This window comes from Atractosteus spatula, chromosome 17, assembly GCF_055471065.1.
Source record: "Atractosteus spatula isolate fAtrSpa1 chromosome 17, fAtrSpa1.hap1, whole genome shotgun sequence".
NCBI classification, from domain to species: Eukaryota; Metazoa; Chordata; class Actinopteri; order Semionotiformes; family Lepisosteidae; genus Atractosteus; species Atractosteus spatula.
In genome coordinates, this window is record NC_142722.1 from 6,337,658 (window position 1) to 6,350,799 (window position 13,142).

At 43.4% G+C, this 13,142-nt stretch overlaps 1 protein-coding gene across 11 annotated transcripts in view; it reads right to left on the reverse strand.

The window, feature by feature from the left end:
- arvcfb (ARVCF delta catenin family member b) overlaps positions 1-13,142 on the reverse strand; it is a 159,148-nt gene that overhangs the window by 44,094 nt on the left and 101,912 nt on the right. For 7 of the 11 annotated variants that reach the window (XM_088935513.1, XM_088935510.1, XM_088935515.1 and 4 more), the window contains 5 exons: positions 12,791-12,949; positions 11,931-11,951; positions 10,554-10,661; positions 7,252-7,883; positions 926-1,428 (listed from right to left, as the gene is read on the reverse strand). In XM_088935513.1, the coding sequence (XP_088791639.1) occupies positions 926-1,428; positions 7,252-7,883; positions 10,554-10,661; positions 11,931-11,951; positions 12,791-12,949 (1,423 nt within the window). The remainder of the gene's footprint in view (positions 1-925; positions 1,429-7,251; positions 7,884-10,553; positions 10,662-11,930; positions 11,952-12,790; positions 12,950-13,142) is intronic. The other 4 variants (XM_088935519.1, XM_088935511.1, XM_088935518.1 and 1 more) reach the window with 2 other exon arrangements.

The window sequence follows — 13,142 nt, forward strand, 5'->3', positions numbered from 1 at the left end:
CCAGCATACAAGCAGGCGAGGAACGATGACAAAAACGCAACTCTCTGCCAAGTACATAAACCGTGCCTCAACTCTCCTGATTAAAGGTCTTTGTCCTACGGCAGGCTGCTCATTTTCTCCAGTACGTACAGAGTGGTGTCAACGATGGCTTGTAATGGTCAGCGAATTCATGAAAAGGAGCTGATTCACTTAAGCTTCTCTGCAGCGTGCTGTCAAAGCAAAACAAAACTCCTTCCCAACAAATGCACGTCAGGTCTAACAGCCCATGGTGCTCTGCGGAGGTGAGCGGAACAAAAAAGTACAAGAGGCCATGCTTTTCACCTGAACTGAGACTAATTAGTTTCTGTTTAGTGCACTGCTCCAAAAACATGCTGTGCATCTCTGCTGCAGTACTTTATCATCAATATTGTAAAAATGCTGCCTTTCGTGTCCGGTTATTTCCCACATTTCTTAAAAAATACATTTTTATTATTTCTCTAGATTTTTTAAGTATACTATGAAATATTTATGGCTCTCATCTCATGCCTGTTACTCTTGACAAGCCTCTGATAAGCTTCACTACAGCCCATAATCCATTCACAGCATTCCCTCCTGCAGTATTCAACTGTCCATCTGAATTAACGTGCACGCCTCTAACGCAAAAAACGGGAGAAGAACACCAAAGCAACGGCGGACGTTCTTGCTCTGCTGTCAGAAAGCCTGTCTACCTGACTCCAGCTTGGCAGGTGCTTAAGACACGAACATGAGGGGAGAGCCATGATGTCTTCTGGCCAATATATGAAAGGCCGAGCAGATTCTGCAGAATTTCTAGCAATACTGGTGGGTTGGGAGGGAGACGCCAGCCGAGACAGCTCAGCGAATTCCAGCAGCAGATCGCCGGTTTCCTGCAGCGGAGGAAGAGCAGATAAGAAAGGCAGGGCGTTACCTGTGATCAGCTCGCGGACCTCCATGTCGTTGGTCTTCCTCAGCAGGCGGATGAGGGCGGGGATGCCGTCGCTGTTCTTGATGGCCACCTTGTTGTCGTTGTCCTTGCCGTAGGAGATGTTGCGCAGGGCGCCGCAGGCCTTGCGGTGGACCTCGGCCTTGGGGTGGTCCAGCAGCCCCACCAGGATGGGGATGCCCTTCAGCTGGCGCACGTCCTTCTTGATCTTGTCGTTCTCGTAGCACAGGTGCTGCAGGTAGGCGGCGGCGTTGGACTTGACCGGGTCGATGGGGTGGCCCAGCATGGCGATGACCTCGGGCAGGTCCGGGTCCCTCCAGCGCGGGTCCTTGCGGATGCTGTCGATGGAGGGCGAGCGGCGGCCCATGTGGTCCAGGCTGGCCATGCTGCCCCTCTCCGGCTGGGCGAGGGGCGCGGTGTACACACTGTGGATGTAGGGGTGCCGCTCGTCGATCAGCTCCGCCTCGATGGGGTCCTCGTAGCCGCCCCTGTGGAGAGGAAACGGGCAGACGGGGCGTACCCCCTCGTCAGCAGCCCGCGCCAGCGCGTCGCCGAAGAAAACCACCTCTGTCACGAAGAGAAACGCTACCTTCGGCCTTGAGGGAAGGTTTTAAAAAAAAATTAACACAGAACAAGAGGTGCTTTAACGCCACAGACAGGCTGTGTAGCTGCAAGCGACTGGGAGCTAAAAATAAGGCACTGCAGAATTTACATTTTTCTCAACTTCGCCAGGTAGGAAAAGTTCACTTACAGCAAAAAGCCGAATCTCGCACCCGTTTCAGAAAAAAAGGCTGTGTTACAGCGCCTGCTCTTCCCAGCTTAGAGAAGTGAAGCTGCAGTTCACCGCTCCTGAGCTGCAGCACTATATCCATGCATATTTATGGCCCTTTCCCAGGACTGAACAGATTCCCGAGCCCTTTTCTATTTGCATTGCTCTTTCCTGCAGGCAGAGCCAATCCCACAGGCAGGCTACAGTACCTGCAGGCTCTCTTCTATCCACCTTCTCTCTGTGATCAACAGTGAGCAGCACAGGCAAGGCGAACCAATCAATCTTTATAAAGCATGGTGGCAAAATGTAATACATTCTGCATTACTGGGTTGCCAGCTCGCATACTGATAAGAGTTGCTCCTAGCTAAGAGATCATTAGGATTTGAAGTAGATCTACACATAAGGCAAGGTTATTTTTATTCAAGATGGCCTTTTTTCTTAACCTCTGCAAGCTGCACTGTATTTTTCAACTTCAGCTCTCCGAAAGAGTGAATCCCAATGGATGTGTCATTAAGTAAAAAAGAAAAGCTGGCTATAGTAATATCACTGCCTGCCTTACTCGGCCTTCTTCCCAGTCTCTTGTTGTACACACCACAAATAGACTGAACAATTGATATATAAATACTATGTCCCTGTTATTTAAAACTTTGTTTCCATTTCTTCTTTTCTTTCACAGATCTTTGCTTGGGTTAAATACTGTAGCAAGCTACACAACTATTGCAGAAAAAAAAAGAACTTCTAAAAACGGCACCAGGAAGATTTATTTTTACTGGACCATGATTTGAAGCCATGTGAACCACAAGCAAAAAGCAATTCTTCCCTTTCTCGCAATTAGGATTTTTTTTTTAGAAATAACCTTTTCCGAAAGGAGTGGTTTATTCTAGAGTTAGTTGATTTAACAGGTTTTTTTTTTAATGTGAGCAACAGTCCCATTTTTTTAAGGTAGAACTAACTGTATTTTAACAAGGTGAGCTGGAGCTATGACTCGGTTTTTATGTTCATTGTGAACTCAAACTGAAAGGTATTCTGCTAGTTCACTATGAGGAATGCAGGTAACCGGGAGTTATCAATGTCTGCCTGAGGCTGTTGATGGAAATCATCAAACTGGCTCAAATAAACCCACAGCTCACAATCTGTCAAGCTGATCACTGCGTCTTCTGACACAGCCCCTATGTCATCAGCTGTTTGCGTCCCTGAGAAACTAATTGAATCAATTTTAACCAAACAACGAAAATGGAACACTGCGGAACTCAAGGGTGGGCTCAGATCACACCGGGCAATAGGCAGGATATCAAACGAATTGAAGGGATTGGAAAAACATGACTCACCCCTGACAGCACTATGACGGTGCCAGTGATCAAAAGGGCTGTGATTTTCAAAGGACCTTACCTTCAAAAACCAACAACAAAGCCACCATTCGCCAGTGACAGGGCTTACAATCCAGATAGACTGGACTGATTCGGCAGCCTATGAAAGGAAACTGCTACACAAACCGAAGGCTGTTGGCTATATGGTACTGTATTCTTGACATACACATTTCCCAAGCCAGGTCCAACCAGTAGAAAATTACAGAGCCATGCTGACAGTCGGCCTGAACAGCTCCCTCACTTTCAGCCTGTATTCTTAAAGCACTACTTGAAACCACATTCATGAGCTGTGGGACTTCATAATTGGACTTTGGGATGCAGGACGCATTCAGCCTTGGCTGTAGGCCATATGAAGTGCACTTTATTGGATTTCTCTCAGCTTTCCTTCTCGAGATCTGGCAGAAAAGGACAGAGGAGCTAGGAGTGGCTACAAGGAGCAGTGGATCTCCAGAAAGCACAGATCCTAACCTGGTCACTGCACAAAGCTGTCCCACAGAGAGCCTTTCTCAAAAAAGCAAAACTTTGCTGGGCTTCGGACTATATCGCTTTGTTTTCTGCGGTCTAGACTTATCTTCTCCTTAAGTACGGCTAATTAAAACTCCATCTGAGTGGGGACTGTGAATTGTAGGTTTTATTGGAAATAATCTGTGAGCCGAAGGCAAATGAGAGATGTGAGCTGGGGACGGACTCAATTGATTTAAAAGAAAAGACAGAAAACGATGGACGATGGAGAATTTTCTACTAAATCTGGTGACTGGGAAAGTGAAGTGAGTGGAAAGCTCTTATCAGCTCCAAAGGGGGGGCAAAGTGTGGTCACCCATCACTCCCCACCATTGACGATACCTTATTTTCCTCATTACAGAATTTCTGTATCTCTTCACAATACGTGATGGTTAATGATTAATACGTGCAGGATGAGGGAAGTCATATGAAAAGGTCACTAACACATTGCGACTTAAAAGTTCATTTTGCATTAATACCATAGGCATTTCTGTAATTAGATTAAAAATACAGACCCATGGTGAGCTGTGAAGCAATGAAAGCAATGTACAGTTAATAAAATATCATATCATCTTTCAGATGTAACCATTTCTGTGCAAACACTTTCAGGCTCACTGACTGGAATGTCAAGATTTGCATTTAAATTGATAAAGATTTAAAATGCAGCACATGAAGGACTGTCTGCATTCATTTTTATTCATGGGCTATCAGCTCCTATGCCATCTCTCCTAGCATCCGAGAGGCAATGCCTTCTCACCTGTGACCTTTCTCCGGTGTGTCCAGTTTTAATTTTAGCATCCAAGTAAATGAGCTCAAACATTTTCCTGCTGGATGACGACAGACGTAGGTAGTGGACTTTAATCAGACTTTTTGTCCTTTGCACCATGTCATCGGATAGTTTTATTATACATCAGTGATGTGATGTTTTCCTAGCAGTAACGATTTTTGGGTTCATCTCAGACTTCTAAGTAATCCTCTGTGTAGAATCATGTCACAAAAAAAGTGAAGAAGTCAGACTTTTTTAGCATGAATGATTCGCTTTTTGGGACGGTTAGAAGCAGTGATGTTTCACAGAAGTTGTTCCAATGAAAACCCGACCCTGCATGACTTTAAACCTCACAGTAATGTCCCAACACTGCCAGGTAACACTATAGCTATATAACCAATGAGTCTGAAGTTCTGCAATAGTAAAGATAACTAACTGTAGCATTAAACATGATCCCTGATCCTTCTCTTATACACTCATTAATGTATTTTATGTTGAGAAAATTAGCAGATTAACAGGTCCAAAGCAGAGAACACTTATAAGAACCCCTAAAGGTGTCCTCAAAAACTATTGAGCACTACTATATTTTGAAGAGGGCAGTAGAGCATAGGTGATGAGTCTCTGTCTGGACTCATAACTAGTACAGCAGGTGGTGAGTTCGAGTCTACCCTGCAGATACGTCAGTCCTACTTTGGATGAGGTGCTTTTCCCCAGATGCTCCAGTCCAACCAGCTGTATAAATGGGGACCAGCACCTGCTTGGTCGGGGTTCTGCACTGGACTGGAGTCTGTTGCCATGGAAACCAGGATAATCTCTGGCCCCCATACACTGCTGTGGCACTGCCTTTCATTGAGGAATAATGTGAATAAGCAACACTAGATCACTAGATCAACTTATGCTCTGCATAACATCCCTTTAGCCCTGCGGAGACAGCAGCCTGCACAGTGCATCATACAGTACAGGGCGCCTGATCTGGAGACACTATCAGCTCTGCTCTGGGTCGAACACACAGAGGCCAACATAAGCAAAGGCCCTTGGTGTCCAGGGGCAGTTTGGCAGGTCTTTGGGGTAACCTGGTATCGGGATGCATCTTGCAGAGATACAGGGTCCCCAGAAGGAAACCACCAGCTACAGAGTGGCTAGAAACCTCATGCTGTCTGCACCAGTTTAAAGCCAGTACTTAATTATATTAATGACACCCTGCAAACAGGGAATTAAAAAAACAAAGAAAGATGCATGCCATACAAGGCATGCACGTTCAATGGCAACACCAAAAGGTTCTGTCAAGCATCTTAATTTCTTTTTTCTACTTAATTGAAGGGTTTACAGCTGACTAGATGATAGGCTGTAATTAAAATGATTTAATTCCTGCATCAATTACGGCAGTTTATGTCAATGCCTGTCATTAAAGGAGCACATGTGAAGGCTGGAGAGTGCTTCTGCCTGCTCCTGAGGTTTGTCATTCAGCATGCCAGGTCAGTTCCAGGAAAATACTGACAGACAAGATGAAGTCACACAAGGGAAAGCAGTACACTGTGTATTTTAAACCATCGACAGAAAATATAGTGAAATGAGGATACTTGACTCAGATTTAAGAAGTTTGTTGCACTGATCTAACTGCTGATTAAAGGAAAACAACTTAATTTTACATTTCCTGCCCCCAAACAACTGCTAAAAACAGCATGTCAACCGTGCAGTCTTTGAACTGGAGAGGAATATGAAAGATTTGATTAAGAGGACACCGAAATTGTTTCAAATACTGTACAGTCAGGGAATGATCTAATAACAGTCAATTACAACTTTGTAGCTTCTTTGAAACTCGACAAGATACAAACATGAAAGCTGCTGTCTCAGACAAACTATTCACATTGACATTCCACTCAAGTTTGAAAGCTTTTCAGCTCTCTTTTTGGCTTAGTACCAACATTTCTTCCACTTAAAAAAAAAAAGAAAAATAAGAATCTTTAATAAATCCATCTGTCACATTAGACAGGTCAGGATGAAAAGTTTTTTTTTTACCCTTACTTCCACCAAACAGTTTCTTCTGCTTTCAGTTCCTTAGCCAACTGCCTTTTCTTGGGCGCGCAAGAATGGAAACTACAGTAGTATCAATCAAAGAGAAACTCCATACTGCCAACATCTAACAGGTTTTTTAAAAAACGGATTTAAATAATATGCAGGGTGCGTCACACCAAATGAGATAAGCAATGATTGAGCTTGGCCACAGTTCATTCAGAAGGAGACTTTTAAGAAATATAGCCAGTATAGCCAGGAAAGTGTCTGGCCACAGAAATGAGGCTTACAAAAAAATTTAGCAAATCAACTCACTGTATTACAATCCTCTCCATATAAAGCAATTCTTCTTAATCATTAGTCAAATTGACAATTAACATTTATCCTTAACATAGAGCTGTATAGTTCAATTTGCTTTCTCTACCATGTTTTAACTATTACGTGTTCATATAACACCAAATTATCCACTGCCTTTCTAATTTTCTTGACCATCAAGCCATAGGGGTATAACCACGGCGTCTTGGACAAATGTCCCCCTGGCTTTTACTTATCATGGCCTCCTAATAATCCCCATCTCTGAACTGGCTTCATCACTCTGCTCTCCTCCCCACTGAGAGCTGATGTGTGGGGAGTGTTCTGGCGCATAATGGCTGCCGAAACATCATCCAGGTGGGGCTTCACACTGGTGGCAGTGGAGGGGATCCCTATTACCTGTATAGAGCTTTGAGAGGAGTGTCCAGAAAAGCGCTATGTAAGTATAAGGACTCATTATTATTGTTATTATTATTATCAAACCTCCTGAACTCACGTGGTTGACATTGCATTCTGGTGGAAGACGCAGGCCAGTTACTTGGCCCTGCCTTTCCTATTCGTCAGAGAGAAATGGCGTCCTTACCGGACTCTGGTCGGGTCCCTGACTGGCTCTCTTCCAGGCCTCCCCCTGTCAGCTCCTCCGAGAGTCCGCCGCCCGGCCGTGGAGTAGTCCGGCTCCAGCTCGTAGGCCTCCTCTTCTTCGGGCCCCAGGCTGCGCCGGTCGTCCTCCAGGCCGTAGGGCTCTGGCTGGAAGCGCTCGGGCTGGGAGCGGTTCAGCTCCGCGTTGTTGCTCCCCATGGAAACCTGGGGCTGAGCCATGTGGCCGTAGTCATCCTTCCTGATGGGGAGCGTGTAGCTGTTCTCCGGCCGGTAGTTATTGGGGGGCATGTAGGCGTAGCGCGGGCGGTAGTTGACCCCTCTGGAGAGGCTGCCGTAGTTGTCCGACATGTCTGTGTAGCCGTCGTGGATACCGTAGTGGCGGTACTGCCCCTCGGGGGTGTCGGTGTAGGAGTCGTTGTAGTTATTGTAGGAGCGGGTGAGGGTGGAGGTGGCCTGGGGGGTGATGTACCGATCGCCGTTCTTCATGTACCTCCGGTCAATGGAGTCGGTGTAGCTGCCCAGCGGAGAGGAGCCGTCCGCTATGGGCAGGCCGTCTGGACCCATGGGGACCTGGCGCACCGTCCGGGTGGTCACGGTTTTCACCATTTTAGTCACCTGAAAAGCGGCAGCAGGGCAGCTTTGTCAGCGGGCGTTCATTACAAGCAAAATGCAACTTTGCGCGCGGGAGCACAACGGGGCGAGGTGCGACGTGCAAGCATTTCCGAGCCCAGGACAGGCCGCTCAGTGCAACACAAGCCAAGCCAACCACAATCAAATGCCAAACGGTCCAACACTCACGACACACGCCGATCCTTAACACACATTTGGAGCTTTCGATGGTTTTCATCTTCACAGACACTTAGATTGATGGATGAAATGCAAAAAACATCTAGACCTATTTTAGGTGCTCCTGTATTTAGGCATTTGCTGGTATATGAGGTACAGATCTGTACGCTTGGAACACCACAGCTGGTCCAGTCTGCACCACAGGGATAAGATTAATTCATCATGACCTATGAAGTCTATTCCTATTGTGCTAAAAGGGGCAGATGTCAAAATTTTGGACAACCAGTCTTCTCCTTTAAGATCCGTAGGCAACAAAACAGCTGAACAATTGGAAATTCTGCCTGAATGCCATTTGATCAGATTCAGCCCTCCACTGGGCTTGCTGTGAAATGAGCTCATTTTGCAAAACAAAGCTGTTAGGAGAAGAACCATGGTAATCAACTTAAATGATCCAGGGAATTGTTCTCATAGCCTGAAGAGACAGATCAATGAGCAATTACTGAAGTCAACCGCAAGAGAAATAGTTAACCACAGAAGCCAGACAATGGCTTTATAACCCTTAGGAAAAAGCTTCTTGCTGGAATATTTGTGTTTTAACACAAATATTGTTAGAATTTCAACGTACAGATGTTTGAATGGTGGAGAAAAAAGCAAACTCAAAACCTGGCTTTTTTTTCTTCTGCCCATGGTGAAATGATCTCTCTCAGACCTGGCTGACTGAGAGTCAGTGCTCTTAATGGAAAAATCAATGCTTTTAAAAGTAACTGGAGCCTGTCAGACAATCTAAGCTCTGTCTTCATAAGTTCCAGAGAGATAAAGAATCAGATTGGCAATCCAGATATTCCTGCACAATAATTTATTCTTTCACCTGTGTCTTTCCATTCGCCATAAAAATTAATGAGGTTTGTAAAAATTAATTATAAATCAAAATGTTCCCCATCTGGCTCTCTCCTCTCAGAAACATTGTCAGTCTGCCACCATGTACGTCAAACTGCAGTTGATCAGTGAAACAGGGTGCAGTGTACCAATTACATATCTTGTTTTGTAGAAAGCAGCTGTTAAAAAATACTCCCCAAGTTATCTGATGTGACTGGGTTATTTTCCTTTCCAAACCAGACAATAAATTAATTGTCTGCTAGTAAATACTATTGTCATACAAATGTCATTGATAGCAGTTTCTAGTTTGAACATGCACAATTAGTTCTTTATATCACAATAATGCTGAGGCCAGATTCAAGGCGTCTACAGTAATTACTACATCATATTAAGGTGCTGTATTCCCAAATCACACCAGTGAACCAAGAGATTTTTAGGTTACACAAACTTTAATCAAAACGTTTAGCTCAGGGGTTAGAAATTACAAAGCATTTCATCCTCTGTGTTAATAGTGGATTAAGTTAAAACAGGCAGAAATGCTTTCTCTTGCATTATAGCTGGACTGTCTTTAAAAACACTAGAGGAAAAGACAAACCTAAAAACATTTGGAAATTTCAGCAGGAAAATATTTTGAAGCATTTTTTCTATTTTCTACATATTAATTTCACATTCAATACATGATATGAAACAAATATTGATAGCTATATATTCCAGGAAATCACTCCTTGACCTGCTCTAAGACCAATCATTGCAAAAGTTCTCTTTTCTGATCTGAAAACCCTGAATGGATGCCAGAATTATGCTTCTTAAAAGGCGACTGAGCTAAAAATTAATACCAACCTTTTTATATAATAAGCTGGAAACACTTCTCAGAACTAAAATAAGTTATTGGTTGTATTTTAATAGGATGAAATTGCATCAGCTGTAACCTCTGAATTCTGCAATCAATTAGCAGATGTGCTTGATCTGATAAAAAAGTCTTTTGATTTTTGTATGTAGCAATCCAGTAAACACTAATGCTGTACCATATTATAACTGAGGAACAGATGATTCCTTAACAGTTTTGTACAGTATATTTCAAGAATTACGGTCATAAAAACTGATTCCAACTCTATTGTTTGAATTTGCCCAAAACAAACCAGAAACTTTCCAAATGCGGAACTAAACCTGCCCTTCTCTTTCAGGACATTTCTAAGTATTCTGCAGTAATCGTTTTCAACTAGGGACCTCAAAAATAAAGAAGTACGAAAAAATAAAACTGGTTCACACTGGCAACAAAAAGATCTCAGTACAGCCTCATCTTACTGGAATTAAAAAGAATTGACTGCGCAGAAAACCTTTCCCTAACAGAGTGTCTCCATTCTGTGGAACAAGGCGCTGGACTTGTTGATAAACTGAGGCTGGGATTGATTCCTGCTATAATGAAAGGTGGTCACACTCGGAAAGCAAACAGAATTGTTGCGCACCGAAGTGCAAGGCTGCTTAACAGGCGTCATGGTCAGACCATACACCACTGTGAGTATTTCATGATGTCTTCAGCGGTTTGTGAGAACCAACACAGAGCAGGCAAGTTAGGTGTAGTTACTGTTAGGCAAAGCGAAACCAGGAGCACTGTGTGTTTACAGGATCTATCTCCAGGGTAGGGGTAGAGGGCTTAGGCTCCACTATCTTCTCGGTCACCGTCACAGGGTGGTATGTGCGACGCGTGATGGTTTTAACAACCTTCGTCACCTACAGGAGGGGATGGAGGATTTCAAGCAATGTGAACAACAGATAATCACAAATGGACTTTAACACAAACACAAATGACTAGAGATGGGCCTGTAGGCATAAATAATGCTTCCGTTTGGATTACTCCTCTATTGTTTTTTTTTTCTCTTCTAAAATTTAATCAGTTGGTTACAATAAAATTCAAAGGCAGGAACTGTTTTGAGAAATGTGAAGGCCACGTGGTTTGAAAATAGGCTGACTTGAATTTCTTTTTTGTAGCATACTGTATGTAGATACTTCTTGTGCTCATTTTATCCAGGTTGTTACTGGTCAGGCCAATCTCTTAACTAAAGCATTGCACAACAAGGTCTTATTTTTCAAACAACAAAAGTAACATGTGTCTCATTTTGTCAATCAGACAGCACATCATTTCAATTATGACCACCACTGAGCTGAAATGTGTTTAGTTCACTATTAGTTTTTCCTGTTGTCAACTGTAAGATGCAGAGACATGTAGACAGCATATGGTATTGTTCACAGAGCATACAGAAGCACTACAGTATATACACGTATAGACATGGAAATATTAGGACCATTTTTATTTGCACTTCTTAAAAAATGAAATTGATTAGTAGATAACAGGTTTAGAGATGTTCAATTAAAACAAGTGAGCAATTCCTTTAAATCTTTAGTGTTCTTTTCACACTTACATAATCTGTTGGACGTTTTCATTTGCTTTAGTGTACCATGCACAGGAAAAATCCAAGACTAAGACTTTTTTTTTAAAAGAACTGATAAGGAAAGTCATAAAAAATCAATCAGTTAAGATGTATCAGCTGAATTTAGAGGCAGTCATTTTTTTTGTGTGTGTGGGGCAGGGGGTAGATTCATTGTGAACTGTGGGGTATGATCTCAGCACAGGATTCAAGCAAAATTTGTAGCCTTCCGAAATGGAATCCATCCAATTTAGAGAAATGCCAATCATTTCAGACATTTTGCTTTCTGTTGTAAAATGAAAGCAGCTTTTAAAAAAAGATTCCTCTGCTAGTACACCATATTCCACTACAATATATATACAGTATATAACAATCTTCCACAGTTCTTCATCTGATGCAGTTTAGTTCAAGCAGTGTGTCACAAGGCCAGACCAGTGGGTTCCAGTACAAGAAGAGTCTCTGCACTGGGAGTTTAGGCTGCAATGCTTTAAACAACAGATTGTGGGTGCATGTTTCAAGCGATGAGCTTGTGACGTGAATGAGATTTGCTTAATTTAGTAAACTTTTGACTTACCTTCACATTAGTTGACAAATCCTTATCAAGACAAAATACAAAATGCAGAGAAGTACATTTAGACAACAAAAAAGAGCTCTTTAAAACAGGTAACTGAGAAACAATGGGAAGCAATATTAGGACTGTATCCAGTTGTGGTACCATGAGTTTTGTCGTTGTTTCAACTTTTAAAGGTCTTTAATGGTCTTAATGGTTTCCTTCCATGACAAGAATAAAACAAGGTAGGAAACCAGTTACTCAAAGTGAATTACCATCAAAAAGTGAAAGTAATACAAATCCAAACATTATGAGATTTGCGACTTTTGTAAATAACAGAATAAAGAACTCCCCTATGAGGGGGGACCAGGACAAACACCCCATGGTGAAGAAAATGCAGATAATTTTTCTAAAATGAGGGACAAAGCTGCAGAATAAGTTTCTTAATGCTTTGATATTAAAAAAAAAAAACAAAAACAAAATTCACAGAAGCACCAACAGGCCAGAAGTGAGGGTGTACTTGAAGGCAGTGAAATGCATACTGGTTACAGAGGGACCGAAACACATGGCAAAATCAAAATGTGTGCGGTTTCTCGAACCAGTCTTTTAAGCACAGCCTGTTATCTATGGGATTAGAAATCTGAGGACGTCTCCCATCGCCCATGTATGAAAAGGTGCTCTTGTTGGTTCCCTTCGTTAAAGAAGGGTGAGAGATAAGATGGCGCCAGTTTGGTCCAGGGTACTCAAGATGATGTGTTCTGCTGAGTAACTTTCCACAGCTTTGTCAGAGCACCCCGCAGGTCTTCCAGGGGTATGAGGGCCGGCTCCTGTCAGGGTTTGTCCCCTTAACTACCCCCCCCACCCCCCCCGACTCCCCCCTTTACCTTCGTCTCAGTCCGGCGAGTGGTTCCATCTTCCGAGGTTACCACGGAGACGTGCGAGGTGGGCGTTCCAGGGTCCTCCTCGATCGTCACCGTCTCTTCCACCAGCTCCTGAGGCTCCTGCATCATGGCTAGTGACGTCTGGTTACTGGGGCTCTGCTCCTGCAGGCCAGAGGGCACAGAGAGACAGGGGGGTCACAGGAGGAGAAAGCAGGAAAGACTGGGTGGGTGGGATAGAGTCCTCATGTTTTTTTTTTTAATAAAAGCCTCAGTTCTGTTGGCCACTCTGATTTCTTTTCACACAAAAGCAGGAAAACTAAAGTGCAGAAATGTACAGCACTGCCTGACCCTATTT